We start from the raw sequence: 25,231 nt of genomic DNA on the forward strand, positions 1-25,231 counted from the left end.
CCCACAGCGTTAGACGAACGCAGCTTAATCGATCCGGGGCACTTCAGTCGGCCTCCTCGCACCGGCAGATACCGATGACGTCACGGACGGCAGTGCGGTTCCCCGATCAGTGTTCCAAGCAAGCACCGCGCGCGCCCGCTGCCAGCGGAGAGCCGGTGCCGGGGTGCGGGGTACCGGGTAAGAGGCGGGCATCCGCGACACCAGCGTCCTGTACCACTAACGCGACATGGCCAGCAGTGGGCCCGCTGCCAGCGGAGAGCCGGTGCCGAGGTGCGGGGTACCGGGCAAGAGGCGGGCATCCGCGACACCAGCCTCCTGTACCACTAACGCGACATGGCCAGCAGTGGGCCCGCTGTTGAGCACCAGGATCGCTGCGGTGACAGCGTCTGACTGTGGTAACAGCGTCGGAGACTGGCGACGGCCGGTGTTGAACAGAACGCTCGGGACCGGACACGCCGTGCGACGCCAACCCTTCGACGTCCTGCGCCAGACTTGGTGCCCAACCAACACCCCCGTCCAGCGTCCGCCGCAGCGACGTGCCATCGCGGCGACATCGCCGCGCCGCCCGCACCAGTGCGCACCGACCTGTGACCGGCGACGAGCCGCCGTGTCCAGCGCCGGCCCCGCGGCGGGCGCGGCGGCCCGCCGGCTGTGACCTGGCCGTCAGACGGAGGTCACAGGAGGTCGGCCTGGCACAGTAGGCGCGCGCCGCCGCCGCCGCCGCCACCGGGAAGCGGACAGGCGGCCGAAGCGGCACAACAGGCCCCGTCGCATGAGTCCAGAGTCGCTGAACGGCAGTCGGACCAGGACTGACGGGCAGCCGGAGGGAGCGGAGGCGCAGACGGCCCAGTCCAGGCACGTGCAGCTGGCCGACGGGGCGGGCGGTCTGGCCAATCTCAACGCGGCGTACCAGGATCGCGGCAACGCGGAATCAGGAGCTCCAACGCGGCGTTTAAGCCATTTACAGCTCCAGAGAAAAGCATTGCGCGCGGTCATTACGATAAATGGAGTCGACTCGAATAGGTGTTCCCTACACCTACGCATTTCACAGATCGGTTCATATCCCATAATTTCCTTAATCCTGACATATGAGGTACGCATTGTAGCCAATTATCAAAACGCGTGTCCCATTCACGTAATGCAATTCCATTCCGCAAAAAATGTCCGCCGCCTGAGCCGGGCCACGGCAGGTGGCCCGGCCAGGTGATGACACGAATCGATTGCCTCATCAAATTAATCGGCGGCGCCCACGCCCGGCTGGTGCATCATCAGCCGTACTTAGCGGCGGGCGACATCGATTTGTAACCAACGGACACGACTGTTAACGAACATCCGCACCGCCCGGGGCGCCCTATACAGCGCGCGGTCACAAACCACGTCGAATCCGCCCTGCCGCCAACAGACACCATATTGCGATGGGCCTGCCCATCAGCACGCGCCGCCGTCGCCACCAGCGCGCGGCGGCCCCGGCGAGCGGCCGGAGCGCGGCGGCCCGGCTCCACCTGCCGGCGACACAGCTGCGTGCAGGGGTCATCATGACACCTGGAGCGGCCGCACGCCCTGCCGGCCGGCTGCAACACGACAGCGCGTGAGCGCCGCGTCCGGACAGGTGCGCCGGAATCGGAACACGCGCCGCGCGCTGTGAGGAGCCTGGCGTGTGAAGAATGTGACGGGAAGTGATTGTGAAGTGCATGCGTGAGGTGTCACTGCGAGGCGTGTGGCGTGCTACGTAACGCGCCTAACGTCACACGTACAGTGTGATACGTACACCGTGGTGTTCATGGTGCAAAGCGTCTAGCCTGAGCGACAGAGTAAGAGGGATGTGGCGAGGGTCGCTCGGCTGCCGAAGGATACGTCGTACTAACCGACCCGCGCCCGTGCGGAGACGGACTGAACTCTGCACCCCGCGACCCACGAGGATCCCGGGTGAAGCCGCCCCGCACGACCCGCGAGCGCGGCGCGCCGCCGTCCGGGGTCGGGGCGCGGTGGAGGGGCGGAGCGCCCCGTCTCTGGAGACCCGGCCAGTACCGGCGGGCCTCCAGAGACGAGGCGCCGGGTCCGTCACCACATGCTGCACCTTAAGCTCGGAGCCTGCACGGTCGCCGACAAGAAGCCATGTGTGAGTGCGGATCCCACCTGGGTCGACAGGTCAGCGGAACACCAGCCCTCTGGCGTTATACCAGCCGGGAGAGTCCCTCAGAGGTGGCCACGTCCAGCTATTCACCACCGGCGCCGGCAGACAGGGCGGAGCCGGCAGCCACCGCTGGCTGGACTCGCCGTCCCAGCGCGCGTTCACGGCCACATTCCTCCTCCCCCCCCCCCCCCCTTACACACACTTCCTCTTCCCGCCCACGCCTGACGCGAACACGAGCAATGCCACGCCCTGCACTGCTGCAGTGGTGGAACCCGATGGGTGATGCGTGTCGCGTCATCCCCATCTGACGCCCCCGCGATCCTGATCCCGATCCCGACCCTGTCCCTGATCCACGATCCAGATCCCGATCCTGTCCCCGATCCCATCCCGATCCCGATCCTGACCCCGATCCTACTCCTGATCCACGATCCTGATTCGATCCCCATCCTGTCCCTGATCCACGATCCTGATCTCATCCCGATTCTTATCTTGATCCACGACCCAGACCGGATCTGGTGACCCGCATCCGGTCCGTGCGGCGAACCGGGGTCCGGCCGATGCGCGTGTTCACCGGGTTCGCCACGTACAGGCGCGTCCATTGATCACGTTCCGCACGAACGCGACACAGGGACGTGTGTGTGACATGTTAAGATTCCGCCAGCGACGCCGCCTGCAGACCGCTCATCCATCTGCCTGCCAATCTCAGGCATATGGCGGTGTTTGGTGTTGACGGCACCGTCCCAAGCATGCGCTACAAATTTGTGTAACACGCGAGCGGTGCTCCACGACCACTTTCCCCGGCGTTAGGGCCGAGTGAATGTTCCCGGAAGGCAGCTCAGCTGGTTCTACGAGTCGGTCAAGGCATGTTTATCTTCGGTGTTGGTCTCGCACCATTGCGAGCGCGACTGGGCGGGGCCTGGCCAGACGGGGCCGGCCGGTGTTCGTAAAGAGCTGAGGATCCGAGCGCGAGTGGGCGGGGCCTAGCGAGACGGGCCGGCCCGTGTTCGCGTCGGTGTTCGTAATGAGCTGAGGATCCGAGCGCGACTGGGCGGGGCCTGGCCAGACGGGCCGGCCGTTGTTCGCGGCGGTGTTCGTAATGAGCTGAGGATCCGAGCGCGAGTGGGCGGGGCCTAGCGAGACGGGCCGGCCCGTGTTCGCGTCGGTGTTCGTAATGAGCTGAGGATCCGAGCGCGACTGGGCGGGGCCTAGCGACACGGGCCGGCTGGTGTTCGCGGCGGTGTTCGTAATGAGCTAAGGATCCGAGCGCGACTGGGCGGGGCCTAGCGAGACGGGCCGGCCCGCGTTCGCGGCGGTGTTCGTAATGAGCTCAGGATCCGAGTGCTACCCTGATTCTGCTGCCGGGCGCCTGGAGCCCACAGCACGCAGGGTATCCAAACTACACAATGAGCGTACCACGACATATCTTCATGACACTGGAGCATCAAATGTCTGCATTCAACGAAACCTCACAGAAGATTTTCAACCAGTATTAAAGCGATCCCCCGACCCACGGTATAAATTAAATTTCCATATCATTAGTGGGACTCAGCCCAGCATACTCCTGGGTCCCGCATAAAAAGCCATGGAAGTCGTGTTGAAAAAACCGACTTAAATTCTACAGTGTGTTCCCCCCCCCCCCATCTCTGTCTCTCCAACGGTCACGATCACTCAGAACAAGTTTCACCCTCCCTCCATGGCGCAAAACACGGAAACAAACGACGCTTGGAAGCGGGGCATCTGCTGACGACAGATCGTGCCTACTATCTAAAAAAGACGCCTTTCCAAAGCAAAGGAGACCTGGCCGCGTGTTTTGACACCAGGTGAGCGAGAACGAATCCGGTTTCACCTCCGGCGGGGCCAGCACCTGCCCCGCTGAATCCTATCGGGACGGATCGCCCACCTCAAAGGCGGCGGGTCCGCCCGGCCGGCGCCCTGTGTCGGCCGCTGCGCCGCCGGCAGCCTGTGACGTCCAGAGCAGCCCGGCTCGAGGTGGGACGAGACACCGCCAGTGGATCGAGACGGGACGGGACGAGCCACCGCCAGTGTATCGGGACAGGACGGGACGGGACGCCGCCAGTATACCAGGACGGGACGGGACGAGCCACCGCCAGTGTATCGAGACGGGACGGGACGAGCCGCCGCCTGCGTATGGAGACGGGATGGGACGAGCCACCGCCAGTACACCAGGACGGGACGGGACGAGCCACCGCCAGTGTATCGGGACAGGACGGGACGGGACGCCGCCAGTGGATCGGGACAGGACGGGACGAGCCGCCGCCAGCGTATGGAGACGGGACGGAACGAGCCACCGCCAGTGCGCCGCCGCCCCGGTCCCGTCGCGCCGCGCCGAGGCTCACGACGGTCCCCCGCCGGCCGCGAGGAAAGCGGTGCGAACGACTTTCACGCGTCCGTACGCCGACGACAAAAACGTCGGCAGTGGCGACAGCGAGCGGAGAGGCCGCGGCTTTCATGGGCGCGCCGACCAGTTAGCGAGCTTTGAACGCGCCGCCGGTGGAACGCTCCGCTGGGCGCGCTGAACGCACGCTCTCTGCTGACAGTGGTAATAGCCGACACAAGCTCGAACGGCAGCCTGATTGTCGTAAAGTGCCGCTTTTAGCGAGCGGCTGGTCGCCACCAGTTCACTCCAGGTGATGAGCCATCGCAAGGCGACGTTTAGTCCGCGAGCTTCCAAAGAACCCCGGGGCACAAGTGACGCTAAAAACACACCCAGTGACGATCGGGGTGTTCAAAGCTAAACATCCGGCTCATCGAACTGCGCCGTTTACTCCCCAGAGGCTGGGATCCAGGCCAAGTGCCTGCCGTTCGCATCAACCAATTCAATAGTTTAATTACATTGAAATTAATCAGAGTCCCTGCCGTCCCCGTAGCACGCAATATCCGCTCCGACCAAGAACAAGTGACCTGTGCCCTTGTCACGGGGCTCGCACCCGGCCAGGTGGTCAGCCTAGCCGGCCTCCCCGGAGACCAACTCATCGCACCGTCTCGAGCCGGCCCGCAGCACCCAGCGCACCACACCAGAGAGCCGACCTTCCCCGGACTTCGCGTACCTCCGCGCGCCGCGTCTGCGCCCGCACGCTACCCTTCACCACCCTAACGGCGCCCGGGTGTTGGCTCTGAACAAAGGGCAGCGCGGTGGTGGCTGAACGAGTCCGCATCGGCCGGGAGCCAGGAGCCGGGAGCCGGAAGCTGGAAGCTGGGAGCCGGGAGCCGGAAGCCAGGAGCTGGGAGCCGGGAGACGAGTGCCGGGAGCCGGGAGCCGGGAGCCGAGCGCCGGGCGGCGGCCGCCGGTCAGGCCACCGCGGGTCAGGCTGCCGCCGCAGCTCCCATACGGCACCGTTAGGTCGGACCGCGGCGGCCGACCGTCTCCCAGCGCTCCGGCTGGCATCTGGGTCAGCCCCGTGCGCGGCGGCGGCGAACGGTCAGCGGCGGCGCCGTCGGATACTCGCGGCACGGCACGGCACGGCACGGCACGCACGGCACGGCACGGCACGGCACGGCACGGCACGGCACGGCACGGCACGGCACGGCACGGCGACACCCCAGCCGGGCTTCCGTGCCGCCGTCGGGACTGATCGGAACAGCTTGGATGGGGGTTACACGTAATAAATCTGCTACGCAAAGCATTAAAAGCTCATGGGCATCAACACTTGATAATAACATGACAAAGCTGCCAATGACCTTAAATACGACACATGAATGCACGACGGGTACCTAGCTACGTTAATATGCCGAGTACGCAGCGCGTAAACGGTTTATTGGTTCTCTCCTGACATCGGCATGAGATGCTGCAACACCCGCGAAGAATTGGTTACGAAGATGAACCAGCGCCGCTGTCATGATGGCGATCCCAGCACCGTGTCATGCCAGCACAGCAGAACATAATGCTGAGCATTCAGGCAGGCGACGGACAATAACGTCCGAATAACAGCCCAACGTCAGCACGCAAGAGCCTGCAGTCTCGATTTCCCGACTTCGATTCAGTCAAACTAGCTGAGCCCCCGACGCGCCGGGCATCTGGCGCGGCCACCGGCGGGGCGACGCGAGTTGGGCACCTCGCCAGACAGGGCAGAGCCGTCACAGCGGGCCCGGCGGGCCGCGCCAGAGCTGGGCCGGCGTCGACCGGCCGACGCACCGACGCCGGCGGGGGAGGCGAGCGTGGAGGGTGGAGACGCGCTGAAGCCGGCGGGGGAGGCGAGCGTCCAGGATGGAGACGCGCTGAAGCCGGCGGGGGAGGCCAGCGTGGAGGGGGAAGACGTGCTGAAGCCGGCGGGAGAGGCGAGCGTGGAGGGTGGAGACGCGCTGAAGCCGGCGGGGGAGGCCAGCGTGGAGGGTGGAGACGCACTGAAGCCGGCGGGGGAGGCGAGCGTCCAGGATGGAGACGCGCTGAAGCCGGCGGGGGAGGCGAGCGTGGAGGGTGGTGATGCTGACGTAGCTGACCGCTGGGTGGAGGCACCGACGGCGGGTCAGGCGGCAGATGACGCCGAAATCGGGCTTTAAGAAGTGAAGCCTACAAATGGACCGTGCGCCCTAGACCCAGCAAACGCGCGCAGACGCCCGACCGAAGCATTAGTTCCAGGACGTTACAGAGTTGACCGCGAAAGAAACGGCAAACTAACCGACGACGACGTCGAGTCTCATCAACCGTCCTTCTCATGGAGTTAGCTTTGTCTGCGCCGATGAGAATGTGGGTGCTGTGGGAGGCCGGATGAAACATACCATAATTTGTCACAGAGTGCAACGGATGACACACCACCAGTGGTGCAACAGCAGCCACCTCTGCAACCAATCATTCCCGCTCCGTGCCGCCGGCATTGCGCCGCCGCCCTCGTGACAGTGTGCATCCGACACTGTCCCGAGGACGAATTTGTGAACAAAGCCCGCCCCAACAAACGAACCGCTGAACATCCGCCGTTCCCGCGCCAATCATCGCCGCAGATCGGGCTGATGACGTCACTGGTATCGGGCGAGGCTGCGGCAGCGGCGGCGAGCGGCGGCGAGCCGGACGGAGGCGGGCCCACCCGGCGCCGCGCTGTTCCGGTGAAACGGTGACCCGGTCGCGGAGAGACCGGTCCCGGCCGGTCCGGTCAGCGCCTCGACCACCTTCGATCGGCCGCCTCGGGCGCCCACAACCGGGTCAGCGCCGCCGCGCCGCCGGCGGCCAGCCACCGGCCAGGAAATGTCGCCCGGTCCGTGGCGCACAACCAGTTCATTGCGTCTCAGAACATGACAGCGGCAGGGCGGCGTATTTGCATAATTTCCACTTTCCATTGACGGCGTGATCACGCGAGCTAGCGCCTCCTAATGCACTGCCGCAGCCCTGGGCGGTACTTAAGAGGTCACATTTGGCTCACATTCGGTCCAGCTTGCCTGCGCTAGTCCTGTTTCAGCCAGGACTGCGTCGTTTCAGGAGATTGAGCGACGACAAAAGTACGACGGAACCGGGTATAAAATTAAACAGGATAGTGTGCGTGCACGCGGGGCAGATTCCTCCAGCAACGAACGCGCAAGTGCTGTCCAGAATCCCAGACACGTCGACACCATTTCGGCGCAAAGATTGCCGAGGCCTAGGGTGTGTTGGTATAACCCTCATGTTCAAATCTTAGCCATCGTGCTCAGGCTCTTCCGAGCTTTCGCTTCTTGGTAAAACTTATCGATGGCTGTTCTCGGTCTACACCTCGGTCGGTTCAGTTATCAGCACATGAGAAGTCCCTATCTCTGGCCCCGGATTAGCTCGGCAATCTGTTCCCCGAGCACATGCACGATAACCGAACCGCCAAGGTGCCATGCCGCGACACCGTAATCAGCGCACTGAGCTGGGTGCGGTCCTTCAACTCACGGATCGCCTCCTGCGAAGTCTGCCGAACGACTCGCCCAGACCCCCACACGATTCGAAGCACACGCGTGCTCTCAGGCACATCCTCCCGTTAGGAGGTCCGTCTGCCACAATCACGGAAGACTCTAGAGGGACGAGTACGGTCCGCCGCGTCCCCCCCCCCTCCCCCCCCTCCGCGGCACGGGCGGCCGACTCAGAGCACCGCCACCCTATCGGGGGACCGCCGAGGGTGGCCGGCGTCCAGCGCTCGTGTCGCGCGCGGCGGCGAGCACCGCCATCCTATCGGGAGACCGCCGAGGGTGGCCGGCGTCCAGCGCTCGTGTCGCGCGCGGCGGCGAGCACCGCCACCCTATCGGGAGACCGCCGAGGGTGGCCGGCGTCCAGCGCTCGTGTCGCGCGCGGCGGCGAGCACCGCCACCCTATCGGGAGACCGCCGAGAGTGGCCGGCGTCCAGCGCTCGCGTCGCGCGCGGCGGCGAGCACCGCCACCCTATCGGGGGACCGCCGAGGGTGGCCGGCGTCCAGCGCTCGTGTCGCGCGCGGCGGCGAGCACCGCCACCCTATCGGGAGACCGCCGAGAGTGGCCGGCGTCCAGCGCTCGTGTCGCGCGCGGCGGCGAGCACCGCCACCCTATCGGGGGACCGCCGAGGGTGGCCGGCGTCCAGCGCTCGTGTCGCGCGCGGCGGCGAGCACCGCCACCCTATCGGGAGACCGCCGAGAGTGGCCGGCGTCCAGCGCTCGTGTCGCGCGCGGCGGCGAGCACCGCCACCCTATCGGGAGACCGCCGAGAGTGGCCGGCGTCCAGCGCTCGTGTCGCGCGCGGCGGCGAGCACCGCCACCCTATCGGGAGACCGCCGAGAGTGGCCGGCGTCCAGCGCTCGTGTCGCGCGCGGCGGCGAGCACCGCCATCCTATCGGGAGACCGCCGAGGGTGGCCGGCGTCCAGCGCTCGTGTCGCGCGCGGCGGCGAGCACCGCCACCCTATCGGGAGACCGCCGAGAGTGGCCGGCGTCCAGCGCTCGTGTCGCGCGCGGCGGCCGACGCCGGGTCTGCGGCGTACTTCGCCTCGCCAAGGTCTGCAGCCCGCAAAAATTAGTGTAATTGGCGACCGTTGGCGACTGCGCCCGGCCTCCCCACCGGCAGAGCGGACCGCAAAGCAAAATAAATGAGCACAGACCAAATTGGGAGTGCTCCGGCCAGGAGTCATCGATGGCCGCACACTGCCCACTACTCACATTTATTGATGAGGCTTTCGGTGGGGTCGGGCGGCCCCGGCTGGCACGCCGGCTTGGCCACCATCGTTCTCCGCGTCCGCCCGGGTCACGAGCCGGTCGCCAACGGCGCCGCCGCCACGCGCGTGAGAACGAGGCGGGGCGCGCGTCGCCCGCCGCACTGGCGCAGTCCGTCCCTCGCACCGGCGGCACAGTGGAGAGACAAGGTGGAGACCTCCGTTGGTGCACGCACACTACCGAGACGAGGTGGCGCACAGCTGGCGAGAAGGCACGGCACCACGATGGGACTCTCGTGACTGGAGAACACGGCGGCGGGCTGCTGTCGCGCGCACGCGTCCTGCCCTGGCGGCGGCCCGGCGCCGACTGAGCGGCGCGCCGCGCGCGGGGCAAACGGCCAGCCGGCCCGCACACAGCGGAGAGACGGAACGGCCCACAGCGGGGAGACGGAACGGTACGCGATGGGGAGACAAAACAGCACACAGCGGGGAGACGGAACGGTACGCGATGGGGAGACAGAACAGCACACGATGGGGTGACAGAACAGCGCACAGTGGGGAAACGGAACAGTGCACGATGGAGAGACGGAACGCCACACAGTGGGGGCGGGGGGGGGGGGGGGAGGACGGAACGGTACATGACGGGGAGACAGAACGGCACACGGCGGACAGACAGTACGGCTCACAGTGGGGAGACGGAGCGGTACACGATAGGTAGATAGAACGGCGCACGGCGGATAGACAGTACGGCCACAGCGGGAAGACAGTGCGGTACACGATAGGGAGGCAGAACGGCATACAGCAGGGAGACGGAACGGTACGCGATGGGAAGACGGAACGGCACAGTGAGGAGACGAAACGGTGCACGATGGGGAGACGGAGCAGAGAAAGGTGGGGAGGCGAGATGGCGCACGGCAGGAGAGATAGAATAGCATGCGGTGGGAAGGCGGAACGGCCAACGAGGGGGAGACGGATGGTGCACGGCGACTGACCTCACCACACGACGCCGAGACGGAGAAGCGCAAGCAGGGGAGGCCTAATTTATCACACGACGGACAGACGGGACGGCATATGGTGGGGGACGTGGGTACGACACCGTTCGGAGACGCGTCGGAGAGGAAGGTGAAACGATCGGCCGCGCCGTGGAGACGACCGACAGACCAGCTTCAACCCAGCGTAGACGGCGGCCAGATCTCCGGCGCGTGCCATGCAGCTGCCGTCACAAAAGGCGACCGCTCCGCCGCTGGAGAAAACCAGAATCAATCCCCGCCTGCTGGCGCATCCTTTATCTCCGACCCATCCCACCCTACCCGCTGCCTCGCGGCTTAAGGATGGTTTAGGGGAGAAACAGATGTATGAAAGACAGCTGAACCTGGTTTCAGTTTACAGCTACCGACGCGTGCCTGGTAATTTTAACATTAAAGTACGAACGAGTTGCGCTGATTTCCTCCCCCAGGCAGGTGGAAAACAACCAGCATTTCGTGGACTTGAACAGCAGTGGGCGTCGTGCAAAATTAACGGAACATCGCACGGAAAGCATGCCTGACCATCAGCAAATCATGCCTAACCACTCCGTGCCATGCTCAGCATCTCACGCAAACTAACACTGGGGACCGAGACTCGAGAGGAGGCCACCTGCTCGCACGCGTGGGGTGCATGACTTCACCGATGCATGAGCAAAGGTTTGCGTCGTGCTGGCCCCATCACTCAGCCATCCATCAGGTGCAACAAGATCGCTACACCAACACCGCGCCGGAAGTTTGCACAAGTGCTGGCACAGCGCGGCGGCGCGGCGACCCTGCTGGCTCGGCCGCGCTCGCTTGACCGCGACCGCGCCGGCTGCACGGACCGCTGCGCTAACGCCGCTCAGAAAACACACGGCGCTCGCCGGGGGTCCGGCCGCTCGGAGCGCCGGGCGGGCCGCCGTACGTTCGGAGCCAGCGGTGCCAGCGCTGTTGCCGTCACCCGGCCAACCTGGCGGCGGTCCCGGGCCGCAGGCAGTGCGGAGCAGGGGCACCGGCGCCGATTCCTGTTCTGTTGCGAAGGCTCTGGTCCAGTGTTGGTTTGCCCTCACACCCTCGTAATGTTGGTGGTTTGGACCCCAATAGTTTTTGCTTGAATGCTACAGAACTGAAGAAAACGAAAAGTATCAGACAGCGCCTGCTTTCTACTGGTGGCATTTCATGGCCATGACTGCTACATTATTCAAGTACAGTGCTTGTTGATAAGTGTTACAAAACTAAGCAGACAACATGTCGCTTGTCACAGAACAGGCGTTCAAAAATCAAATGGTAAGCAAATAAATCCAGCAAGAAAAATAAATTCCGGGGGAGGCTAGGCTGTTCCATCCCACTCCAAAACTCTTGACAAATCGACGCGCCTGGGGCGAGGGGAGGAGGGTCTGGTCCGATGGCCGGCCAGCACTCGGGCTAGGCATAGGCGGGTGACGGCTGGTGGCGCGCGCCGCCGCACGCCAAAAAGGCACAACAGACACGCGGAGCCCGCTCCGCCGCGAGGGTACCTGGTAAACATGTCCGTAAATGATAAGAAGCTGCCACTTTGCAAGCTGGTACACTGAAATCGATAATGGCGCCAGCCGGGACAGGAAAGGGGCAGCTGACGAAATGCAGTTTGTCACCTTGGCGCGTGGCCCGATCGAAGACCCCGATATGCGCCTTATCGGTCACGACTCTGACCTCTGCTCACCCACCTCAGGTCACCGGCCTCGGGCGGCGGGTTCGAAGAGCCGCACCCCTGCCCTGCCGCCCATGGGGACGCACCAGCCTCCTACGGCAGCGAGACGCCCGCCTCCCACGGCAGCGAGACGCCAGCCTCCTACGGCAGCGAGACGCCAGCCTCCGACGGCAGCGAGACACCCGCCTCCTACGGCAGCGAGACGCTTGCTTCCTACGGCAGCGAGACGCCAGCCTCCCACGGCAGCGAGACGCCAGCCTCCTACGGCAGCGAGACGCTTGCTTCCTACGGCAGCGAGACGCCAGCCTCCCACGGCAGCGAGACGCCCGCCTCCCACGGCAGCGAGACGCCAGCCTCCTACGGCAGCGAGACGCCGGCCTCCTACGGCAGCGAGACACCGGCCTCCTACGGCAGCGAGACGCCAGCCTCCTACGGCAGCAAAAACTAGCGGCGACCATAGCTGTGTATGTGGTTTCGGATGTATGTCTGGCCATAGGGAGCTCGCTCGGCCGAGTTGCTTAATGACACCCACACCTCCCGGTCCAGGATGACCGTTTCCGACCCCCGACCCCTGCCGCACAGCCGACCTCGGCAGCGGCGGCCGATTCGGCCAATCAGCGGCGCCGGCCGGCCGGTGGTGGGCTCACACCGGCGCAGCGGGAGGGTTCAGGGCCGCCGACGGCCGAGCACGCCGGGTACCGACGCCGGCGGTGTTCTGAAGGTGATTACTGGTGAGCGAAGATGTGGTGTCTGCTCTGTCTTCTGGTGAGGGAGGGGAGCAAATGAGACGTGACCTCAGTAGGCATTCGTGGATACACGGCCGCAGAACAGCAAACCACTTTGAAACCGCGGAATTTTGCTGCAACGGTAAACGTTTTGATGCGTTTATTGTTGATTCCTTTATATACTGAAACTCTTTAAACCCATGTTTCTATCCATTTTGCACGCAGAATGTTTTAAGTGCTAGTATATGTACCTAATGCAATGAAACCTACTTGAATGTGTGTAACGGCCGCCAAAGACGGGGTGATGTGGCATTGCCTTGCGCCATGCCTCAAGACATCGCGGCGCTATCCCAGAAATACCGATTATTCTGTTCCTTTTGTTTTCCAGCGTATTATCGCGTGCATCTGTCTGCAGCGGACAGCACGCATGGTATACAGGTGCAAGAACCATAACAGCTGCTGGCCGAAGACTTTACAGTCACCATTTGGCTGATCCTGCGCTCCTGACTCATCACAATCCTGACTTGGAATCGGGCCAAGTCGTCATTGTAATGACGAATGTTACAATCTCTTCGTCGATTTAAACTGACGAAAAGACGCCCAGTGACGACAGACACTCGATGTCCGTATGGTTACGGGGTGAGTGGCAGCCCAGCATTCATGCTGGAGCACAGGCCCCTGTTCTTCGTTAATTCAGCGCATGCGTAAGGTTGTAACCAAGGATGTCGCAGGCAAGTGTCAATGACGTCGCAAGCCGTAGATGAGGGACTGCTCTCAAAAGAGTGCAGTCGCTCATCTACGGCTTGCGGTGCCATCAACAACTACCTGTGACGCCATTGTTTACAATCATAGGAAGGACTGGTAGGAGAGTTGCAAAGCATTGCATAGGAACCATTGTGACCTACTTATGTGTCACATCAGACAGTATCTTAAGGCTGGCATTTGAAGCTATAGACATGACTATTAAGTACATTAAAGATGACCATTGTCATGCCTACACCAAGAGAGCAGTTTTGTGGCTGCTCTTGTAGATGTTGGCACCCATATTAAAAGGCAATGGGTGCACAATTGCCCTCAGTTACAGCTTAAAATGGACAGGTATGGCTGCAAGGCTTACTTAGGCCCTGGCTCAAAAAGTGAGGCAGCATTGTGGTCATTTATGATCACTTATGCTGCAACACCCCCCTGGATGTTTCTCCATCTCCCAGCCATTTTCCTTTCATTCACTATTTGGGATGTTTATACACTTCCTGACACATCCTGGTTTGGGCAATCATTGCATGTAAGTGACTCACACCTGACAAGACTTGGCACTGAGGCAACAATGACAAATGGGACATGAAAAGGGCCACTGGCCTGATACTGGTTCTTATGATTGCATGATGAGGTTCAACAGGCTGGTGTGTACTAGACTGCATGCCACAGGAGTGTATAATTATGTGTCAAGACACCCATGCTTCACTATGAAACAAGTGACCTGCACCCCAAAACAGGGATAAATCTTGGCAGCATCTTTAGTCATAAGTGTCACAATATTTGCCAACCCTACCTACTATATATATGGGATATATATATATATATATATATATATATATATATATATATAATGACTCCTCACCCACAGATACCATTACAGCCTGAGTGCACTCCTGACCAAACATTGCTCATATAGGCTTTGGAACAATTTCTCCAATTTTCAAACAAGGGGCAATTTCTGACATTGTTTCTCACCATGCTTTCAAGGATACTTGAAGGTTCAAGCAGATGCTGGCAATACTTTTGCCAGCAACCATGCAACTAACCCATGAACATATGACACTTGGGACTAAATATCTGACAGCCCAGTCTTTGCAGACATCTGCATATCCATACATGCCGATTCAACTGACTACCTCAGATCGTAATGCAGCATGCTGCAGCATCAAGGTTGCCCGAAACAAATGCCTGAACAACCCCCACACTGCAGCCTATTGACTACTGAAACTAAGCAGGTGGGCTACATCAGGTCAACTTTAAGAAACCAAGTCAACTGAGATGGGTAGTTCATTCTGGTGGCCCAGTTGATCACCTGCCTTCAGATCTGCCTGACATGGGGGTAAGCTCAAGTCTGCTGAGAGTGCTCCCTATTTGCCTTGACAGGTATGGCCTGAGATGGGTGACAGGGATGGTGCTCAAGGTCAGTTGATATCAGGGCAGTACAGATCCTGCCAAGCATGGTGTGTGTCAACCTTTTGCCACCAAATTCTGTTTGTGCCTGAAATTACTGTATCAGATGGCAGGGGTCGGGCTTACACAACAAACACTGCTTAGTGTGAGCTCTGATCCCAGAAATCCATCCATTTGAAGAGTCACGTCACACATTTAAAAAACTAGGGAAACCACAAGTGGCATCTGTCACATCACATCTTCCTGGCATTATGTAAGTGGAATACATGGCAGGTGCAATTCAGCATAATTGTCCATATTAGTAAATCCTATCAGATGTTAATATCAGCAACACCGGAATACAGTATAGACCCCAGTACAGTAAGAGCAGCAAAAACCATACCTGACTGTATGAAGTCGGTCCCAGGCATCGCCGATGGACGGTAGTGCGACTCCGGGCTGTTCTCTCCCACACAAAACCCACAAAACACAATCAGGCCACTGCCACAAGAGGGGTTGCGATTGTCACTTCTATGAGCGCACGACTAGAAGCACGAAATCGTTGGTACACACAGTCCTAAATCCACTCGCCTCATCCCGATTTTCTCCCCAATCCAACCCACCCACTCCACACAAAAATTCACGCTATCGCCAGCCACAACAAACAGCCAAGGAGGCAAAAGAAGCATCCGGCGTTTAGATCCGGAGGTTTCATTTCAATGACGTCATTGAAAGCGCACGAGGCCTCTCCGCTGTGATCAATGAACATGTTACTTCTCTCTGGTTGCATACAGCGCATTAGAGTAGAATGTCGCCGCCACAAAGACTACAGCTTAATTTCACGTATTGGCTCAGATATAATTTCCGTAGTGATCGATCGGGCGGCCTCGAGCTCACAAAGCATCCCAAACTTTTTCCGGAAATGCAGCTTCAGTCTATGGATTTTGTCCGCCTCATGAATTTTGTTCACCAGCCATTTCAAATAAGCGGATACAGCCCGACAAGACTCCTCTCAATAAACGTCAGTCAAGTCAATGGAAACTTGCGTCAATACAGTGACGAATGGGGCTTAACATTCCAAGGGTACGACCGGGGCACAATATGACCATTTGAGATCTCAGCAGAGCTGCGGAGGACGCGCACAAGCGATCAATTGACCTGTTCCTACAACCAAAAAGCTATAAACCAAAAGTTGTCGCCATTGCATCACAACCCCCCCCCCCCCCAAGAAAAAAAGTTCAGTACCAGCCCATGATGTGGCGGACTACGCCATAGATTAGGGCCATGAAGCCTCATTCCAAAACATCTAAATCAAGCATTGTTTTGGCAGCTCCCAAACGTCTCGGAATGCTATGGCAGTTCTGACAGTCACCTAACTGCACTTTTGGCAGCATGGGTCCAAACAAAAGGGCATATGGCAACAAGTCCCAAACACTGCTACCGTGACATGACGGGTGACGCCCGTGTGAGCTCCACGGCCATCACTGCATCAACCTCGCAGGCCAGTTGGAACAACCCGTCGGCGCCTGCCCTAGACAGCAAATGTGTCCGCTGGCCTTTCGTCTGCACGCCCACCCTGGACGCGACCGTTCATTTACAGCTAGCGACGGAGAACTTCTGTACCACACCATCTGCATGCCGGGATAAAAACCATGTTAAATGATTCGTCAAGCCCTCTCGCTTTGACCTGATCGCGTAAAAAATCAATCACACTTGCATCAAATCACTAACGCATGCGCCTCGCGAAACCACCTGCCTGCAAAATTGGGAAAACTGTATTCGCGTTAGCCCCTCGCAATGCGAGTGGTGCATTTCTTCCTCGTCACGAAAACAGCGAAAACAAAACACAGAACAACAAAGACAGAACTAAGCGAGATCAGCAATTCCGAACACAAACCTTCCGCGAAACGAAAGCGTTTCGACAAATCAGCGGTCAGCGTGGAAAATGGCTTCTAAAAATCACCCCGCTTCGAAACCGACAGCATTACAGATGCATTACATTAGAGACAAAGCGTCATTGGGTGTTATTCAAGGGCTGCGAGCCAGTATGTACAGGTTACATCCATGGCTCAATACCTGGTAGATGCATGCCAACGCGCCAGGGCCCCATATGCACTACGCCGACCCTCTGTTACCTGAGAGGGGGCATCACAAACAGGGCCACACCTAGCATGGCCGACAGACCGGCTGGCAGAACCCTGCTCTGGGAACCAGCGCCGCCCCATATCACCTGGCGACGAGTCCAGAGCCGTATGCGGCAGACCCCAGCTCCACTGAATCGCGGCGTTACCAAGCCCCCCCCCCCCCCTCTGTGTCTGCGGTATCACCCGGCAATACAGCGCCCAGCGGGTCCGCCGGCCCCGCACAGAAGCTCGGTCTGGCACCCGCCCGCCCGGTCCCCGTTCCCGTTGCCAGTGCGGCTGAACTGAGGGTCAGGGCACATCAGTGACGTCACAACCACCCCTGTACTTAAAGCCTTGTTAGCAGTGGGCAGGTTGCAACCAGCCGGTGATACACGACACCCACGGCCGGCGGCCGCGCTCACCACCTCGGTGGCACACGGCTGGCCGACTCGGGCGCGCGCTCCACGCTGAGATACGACGCGCGCACAGTCGGGCCGCGCAACACGCGTCTGCTGCGCCCTCCCCCCACCCCCCCCCCCCCCCCCCCCCCCCACACACACACGACTGGCACAGCCAGCAGACGACCAGCTGCCGTCGTCACCGGGTTCCAGCTGCAGTCGCCCTGCGTCAGTCAGCTAACACAAGCCGGCCGCCGGCAGTCCGCCGGCGCCGGTGCCGCGGCCGGAGCCGGCGGCCGCCGCCTCGACGATCGGGCGACGCTCGGCTCGTCGTCCGCCGCCGCCGCCGCCGCGTCAGTCCCGGTCGCACTCACTCACATTCTGGTTCGCCTGGTCCGTTTGGTACTCGACAAAGTCGTCAAACAGCGACGGCCAAGCCTCATTGTCGTCGTAGTCGGCCAGGTCCGGGCTGACGGCCTCCACCAGGCTGAGGAACATGGACCACGTGTCGGCCGGGATGCCGCGGATTTGCGCGTGCTTCTCCAGGTAGCGCAGCCACGGCTCGAGCAGCGGCGGCTCGCGCTGCGAGAACACCAGCCGCCACAGACTGATGGCCATCGGCGCCGGCAGAATACGCTGTCCCAGGTCGGAATCCAGCCCGAACCGGAACGTGAAGTGGTACAGGTCCTTGAACAGCGCGGCGTCGGCGGCCACCTCAGCCGCCAGCTGCGGCAGCCGCGCCTGCAGCGCGCGCACGCTGTCCACGCGCAGCGCGCGGCAGCCGCCGACGAACTCGGCGCGGCTGAAGCGGCACATGGCCTGCGCGTCCAGGCGCCACGCCAGCACGAGCACGCGGAACTCGTCCGGCCGCAGTTCGAGGTCGGCGCACAGCCGCTCCACGCCGTCGGCCAGGATGGCGTCCTCGGCCGGGTCACGGTACTGTTCGAACAGTGCCGCCAAACGGGCGTCCGACACGTCGCGCGAGCCGGTGCGGCGCGCCTCGGCCGGCCGTTTGGCCGTGACGCGCGGGAAGCTCCACTTCTCGGAGCGCAGCGAGTCCGACGAGAGCACCGTGAGCGGCTTGGCCGGCGCCGGCGCCGGCGGCGCCTTCCCGGCTCGGCGAGTCGGCCGCCGCTGGCGCGCTGGGCACGCTCGGACGACACTCTGCCGGCGGAGGGGCGGCCGGTTAGGCGGGTCAGGTGGGCAGCGCCGGGCCGCGGCCAGCACGGTGCCATACGACGGGAGGGTAGTCGGACCAGACTCGGCAACAGGCGGTAGTAACAGTACCAATGGACGCTGCGGCTGATGCCGGCAACCGCTGCAAACTGCCTCACAAACACATGGTCATAACGAATACCACGATCGACAAGATAGCAAACATACATAAAATGGAAGGATAGAGAAAAATAAACCGAATCAGTTGACATGTTGGCCCGGCGGATAAATCACGCTACTCGAAAAAGCCAAGCAACTATCTGTTGACCTAACGTGACCGTACTCAGCAACGTGAGGAGATATCTTCACCACGAGCACCAACGCAGTCCATTTCTGCTATACGACTGTGTCGGTCCCATCTGATAACATGCCAAGAACTCTCACATGGGCAATGATGGGCTTTGAAGTATCGTACGTTTCATACAAGTTGCAGCCGGTTACGAGATCAGCCTATATATGAACTTACATCTCGTAACAGAGCATCATGTATAATCACTATATCGTAACAAGTAGTTACTTACGAACACACCCGTTCGCTAAAATTGAATAAAAACTTTAACACAGATCGGCATATACAGCGATACAAACAAAACACAGCAGAGCGTCGCGCAAGAGTTCGGACCAGCCATTTCATCCCAACACAAAAACAAACAATGGCACCACTCTCAGACGTCCTAACGGCGCCTGCAAAACCTCGCCATTCTACACTACACAGGTGAATCAGTCGACGGACAGAGCCGGAGCGCGTGTCCAGCGGAGCAGCCCGTCGGCAGCGCCGCTCCATGAGGCGAGACTCCACGCGGTGGACCACTGACCTGTGGTGGGTACGCCGTCATATTTGTGCTTGATGGGCGGCGGGTCGCGCTCCTGTGGCTCCCCGCACGAGAAGCACTGGCCCATGGCGGCCCGCCCGTCCAGCAGCCTGCCGGCACGGCGGGTCACATAAGGTTATATCAGGCCAGGTCAGGTCAGGTCAGGTCAGGTCTGGTCTGGCCTGTTCGGTTGAGTTCGGTTGAGTTCAGTTCAGTTCAGTTCAGTTCAGTTTAGTTCAGTTCAGCTTAGTTCAGTTCAGTTCAGTTCAGTTCAGTTCAGTTCAGTTCAGCTCAGCTCAGGACAGACCAGTGACAAAGTCCACTCCAGCAGTCTAAACACAGTCGATGAGCACAGGTCCGACAGCATGAGTACAGCACGCTGCTGTCACGGCAGGTCAGGTCAGGGCGGGTTAGTGACGACGGTGGCCGTCACCACAATCTAAGCGCCGTTGAGGCAACATCTCAGATAAGGTGGTGCAGCCTCACACCAGGGCGAGGACCCAGCCCTGCCATGTGAAAAGCGACTCCGGCTGGGTCACCTCAGACCACCCGACACCCGCCGGACCAGCCTGTGCGCGGGCGCCAGGATCCAGCCCCCCCCCCCCCCCCCGGCGCCTGCCACGCCAGCAGAAGGCCGCCGCCGGCAGCTGCAGCCGACCCCGCCACCAGCCCCAGCCCGCCGGCCCAGTGCCGGCCAGCAGCGGCGCCGTCGGCAGCCTGGTTAGATCACTTTGCATAATGTTCACGATTATTGCGGCCAGTCTCTGCTCGGCTGCACCAGACGTCACCGTCCCTTTGCAGCTCCTATGAACATCTCCATGTTTAGAAGTCAACATACAGCTCTCAGCGAGGCTGGTCGTGAATCATCCCCTTGGCGTCCCACCGTCCCTTCGGCGAAACGAAACGCTATAACGCTACCTGTCCAAATGAGCAACACTGAAATTTCTTTTAGACAATCTATTTCGGTGAAAAGGATTGATGGCTTTGAGCGCACAGTGTGTGCTGAGCCAAATTCATTGCGTGCGACCTGAACCCACCACCCTAGGTAGACTGATACAGTTCACAGAATAACCAGAATAACATAGTCTCCAGCCTTTCTTCCTCGGAGGGCTGCGGAGGTCATTGCGTGTCATAAAGCACTACGACACGACCGCCCCGGGACATGTTGACCCTCCGGTCAGCTCCCACCATGTCGTATGGCACAACACGGCCGCCCCATGCCGGCTGACCTCCCCTGATCAACTTCCACCATGTCGTGTAGCACCACGACACGGCCACCCCATACCAGGTTGACCCCTCTGTTCAGCTCCCACCATGTCGTGTGGCACCATAACAGTGTCACCCCGTGCCAGACTGACCCCCTTTGGTCAGCTCCCACCTGGCACTTTCCTGTCAGCAGGGCAGGACAATGCGTCCGTCCCACGACTAGTACCTAGCAATATTGGATAACGAGCCCCGCATCCTTCCCCGGAGCGTGGGACACTTATACAAAGCAGTGACTGTTGACATCAGTTTCCCTTTCACTAGGAGACCACATGACCCAGCCTCCACTAGAAGTTTGTTTGAGCAGAACCATGTACATCACAACATGCCTGGACTTAGGCCCTCATCACCTTCTTTCAACAGTGCAATGCAAGCAGGCTAAGCAGGTGGAGTGAGGAACAATGCTGATAGTAGGCATAAGGCAACCAGCATGCTCAGAACAGAACTGAGTCTTCTACCGCGATGTCCTCCATCTAATATCATCAACATCATGGAGACAGGATAGCACTGTACCTCAGCCTGAGCTGAATGTAGAGCACTCTGTTGCAGCAATAGACCACTTGGACCACCAGCTGTCACCACTAGAAGCCTGGGGTGCTGCATACATCCCCTAGTAATCATACAACTGCCCTTGGAGTGGGGGTGATAGCAGTACCCACTGTGTGTAATAAGTCACTATGGGATGAGCTGCTGCCCTTTCAAATGCACATACATCCTGCTGAGCAGGTAGACTTTGGAACATATGATACCTGCATTGTAAGGCTCCAGTGTTTTGTATTCAAGTCAGGTTCATCTCCCTTGCTTCCCCTGCCAAGTGGGGGCCACATTGCCACACTACCCTCACAAGCCATGTTGTTGCAGCTACCAACTGTATTTTGGCAGGCAATGACTGACTAACAAACTGGGTGGCAAACAAAGTTTAACATCATTTACCACATGCCAGAGGACCAGATAACATTATAGATTCCCATGTCACAGTCATGTTTGTCAAGTTCTGGCTTTTTATGAAGTAAAGTAAGCAGCCTGGTAAGACACGCTGCCAGTGCTGAACCAACATATAAAACAACCAATTATTCTAGCAATCAAGGAACCAAACAGTATCAGATTTGCAGAGTAAACTCTCCATACAGATTTGTTTTGTTTTTCATGACGTTATTCTGAATGGTTTGCATGGAAGAATTCAGGTTCAGCTATCATGACCAAATCATACTTAAACTATATTGGCAACAAGGTGCACAGCTGCTTGCACAGTTTCGATCAACACAGACTGAGTTGGCAAGCCAAAACTAAAGGGAGCCATTGTTAAGCAAATGATGTGCAAATTGCCCACAGGGCTGAAAGATGGGTGACAGCTCACCACTCATCTGTCATACTGACACTGCACCATTCACAACTGCTGTTCAGATTTTGATCACCATGCCACCATGCCTACAGACAGGGTATTAGGTGCTAATAGCTTAAAGCAATACCATATAACTCAATATGTCACATTACAGCCATTGAGGGAATAAAGGGTGTGAAATATCATGCCTGTAATGCCTGCTAGCAATGCTTACTTTCAAGCAGCACACCAGAATGTTCACATCTGCGTTGTTTTAAGACATCTTCACATCCCACTGCATACATCCATACCTATTACATACATCCATACATACATCCATACCTATTACATACATCCATACATACATCCATACCTATTACATACATCCATACATACATCCATACCTATTACATACATCCATACATACACCCATACCTATTACATACATCCATACATACATCCATACCTATTACATCCATCCATACATACATCCATACCTATTACATACATCCATACATACATCCATACCTATTACATACATCCATACATACATCCATACCTATTACATACATCCATACATACATCCATACCTATTACATACATCCATACATACATTCATACCTATAACATACATCCATACATACATCCATACCTATTACATACATCCATACATACATCCATACATACATCCATACCTATTAAGCCAGAGTGAATCATATGATGAATCAGCTTTAATTGTGAGCTTAATATATCAGACTAAAATGCATAACAAGGTTTATCCTTTCCATGAATCAGAGACATTTGTTCATGGAAATATTAAATCTGCAGCATTCCAGTTACAATAGCTAGGATGATAGAACAGGGCAGTAGGAGTGTTTGCCATGCTTTCTGACAAAACCAGAATCATCTGGTTAGTAGCCACAATATTCCAGAAATGTGGTAAGCAATGGATATCACATAAATTCACTACCTAAAATGCATAACAAAAAATGCATAACTAAAAATGCATAACAAAGTTTATCCTTTCCATGAATCAGAGACATTTGTTCATGGAAATATTAAATCTGCGGCATTCCAGTTACAATAGCTAGGATGATAGAACAGGGCAGTAGAAGTGTTTGCCATGCTTTCTGACAAAACCAGAATTATCTGGTTAGTAGCCACAATATTCCAGAAATGTGGTAAGCAATGGATATCACATAAATTCACTACCTACCAATGGTTGCAAGGACAGATAAGACTTGCAGAGTTTTACAATGGTGCTAACAACAACGAGTTAAACAATGCAAATATGCATATGCTTGCATGCTGGGAACTGTGCATGCAAATTGGAATTCAACAAAACATGGATCTACTGCAAATCCTACAACTGCACACATTTTAATTACCATACCAATTGTGACCACTGAGTGAGGTAATAAGGGCCATGTGACAAAATATAGATGAAGCTCCTCAGTGGGAGGCTAGGACTCATGCTAGAGTACATGCAGAACCCAATTCCACTACAAAAATGTTATTTTTACTTCAGAATGGAGATACCTATGCCTGAAATCCTTTTATCACTTTTGAAGCATATCAAGCATTGTCTAGATGCATATAAAGCCTGAATTTCCCCTGCATCTTGGACACATGGGAAACCCAGGTCTGATCCTGAGACCATATATACTGTTTCACAATGTCCACTTGAATTTGTCACTAACATAACCTTAAATCATGGTGCATGCACAAGTTTCTACAACCTGTGCCACATTACAATTTTACATCTACTTACATTTGTGGGACTGAAAACATACCAATCACTGGCATACCTCCAAGCATATCAATACAATTTAATCAAAAAAGAAAGGGACCTGCATCTTGACCAACCACTTCAAATGAAAAAGCCATGACTTTGACTACTAAATCTAAATGACCACACTAACTATCAGATCTCATTAATACCAAAAACATTGGTACATAGCATCCAATATTCCTTTTTACAGCCAGCATCACAGGCACTAAAAGAATGACAGTCACCTAAATGTTGAGCAGTGCCTCACAAATATAATCTGAACATTTAACTAACCTTACACCCACATCCTATCTGTTAAGGGACATCAAACGCTGTCATCACACAATTTCAATGGTCATCCTGAACACCAGTTAACATAGGGATGTTCGGTGCTTGTAATCCTCCCGCTTTACATGAAGGGGACACATTTTGTTCAGCCAAGCTAGCATGCAACACAAAGCACAAAGGACGCTCAGTAGACAAAATTGGCGCAGTATATTACAACCTTTTGAGAAACGATGAGGATAAAAATGGCAAACCAAGGTCCAAGTATTACAACCAGGATCCCACTACTTACGGTGATTATCCTACAAGACCAATTAGCTCAATCGGCATTACGACCATGGATCTATTGTCAGGCCAATGCCACTGCCCGCGCCATTGCAACGAAGCCCACCAGTGACTTCAATATGGCAGTAATGGATGAGTGAGCTACCAAGTACCATACGGAGAATATCTATTTCCTTTACATTGATGGACATTGCTTCTCGGCTTTGGGTCCTCGTAACTAAAGATATGCCGGGGGTGTAGTTTCCTATTCATTTGGGGGAGGGCCTTCAACCACCTCCAGCTCGGGCTCCAGTCCCCCTAAACGAGAGATTAAGTGGACAAATTACGGGGAGAAACCTGGTTTTTGGTATATTTTGAGGCGGGTTGGGTCCCTTTTCACCGTTCAACCCCCCTCCCCGACTTGTTTTGGGAACCCATGCCCCTGGATAACGTTGAGCACATTCCGACTTTCGAGAACAAATAGACTGGCAATGGGTGCGAAGCAGTACCCCAATTTTTGGTTCCGTAATACCGCTAGTACAGCCGCTGCACAGCCGTGGATGCCTTCTTGTGGACACCATGACAACCCAAATCCTCTTGAAAGTTTGGCAGCGAAGCAAATGCAGCACTGTCTGGCTCATTGCACACCCTTCTGTGGTAGTGATGCTTTTAAAAATGCAGTTACCGAGTCACGTTTTCGGACGTTCGTACGCTATTGATCCCAGCCCACCGCACCGTAATATGAGCCGTCGCGGCTCGTGGTCAAGTAGTATTTGGTGAGGAAAAAATGTTGCATTCCAAATGTGTCTGAATCGGATCGCAGATTTCAATCATTTTGGGCACCGCTCACACAACTAACAGCCAGACTGTCACTCGACTAAAGACGGCGTGGTAGCGACGCAACCGCCACCTATCAAACAAGAGCTTCGACGCGTACATCCTAGTGTTCTAGATTACCCCTGCAGTATCTTGGTTCCCGTCAGCGGAACAGCCAAGAGGAC

General features: G+C 57.6%; 1 protein-coding gene and 1 long non-coding RNA gene across 2 annotated transcripts; both read right to left on the reverse strand.

Moving 5' to 3' along the window:
• Positions 1-17,610: 17,610 nt before the first annotated feature.
• Positions 17,611-18,397, reverse strand: LOC119095836 (DCN1-like protein 3; the record flags this gene model as incomplete). The annotated part of the gene is made up of 1 exon (XM_037218688.1): positions 17,611-18,397. A coding segment is annotated over one exon (744 nt), but the record flags the coding sequence as incomplete, so codon positions are not given.
• Positions 18,398-18,410: 13 nt separating this feature from the next.
• On the reverse strand, positions 18,411-24,349 carry LOC119096104 (uncharacterized). The gene is made up of 3 exons (XR_005094009.1): positions 24,259-24,349; positions 19,330-19,436; positions 18,411-18,463 (listed from the first exon to the last, which is right to left on the reverse strand). It is a non-coding gene; the product is annotated as an uncharacterized LOC119096104 (long non-coding RNA).
• Between the last annotated feature and the right edge of the window lie 882 nt (positions 24,350-25,231).

The sequence above is a fragment of the Pollicipes pollicipes genome, unplaced genomic scaffold, assembly GCF_011947565.3.
Source record: "Pollicipes pollicipes isolate AB1234 unplaced genomic scaffold, Ppol_2.1 Scaffold_4219;HRSCAF=4965_pilon_pilon_pilon, whole genome shotgun sequence".
Lineage (NCBI taxonomy): Eukaryota > Metazoa > Arthropoda > Thecostraca > Pollicipedomorpha > Pollicipedidae > Pollicipes > Pollicipes pollicipes.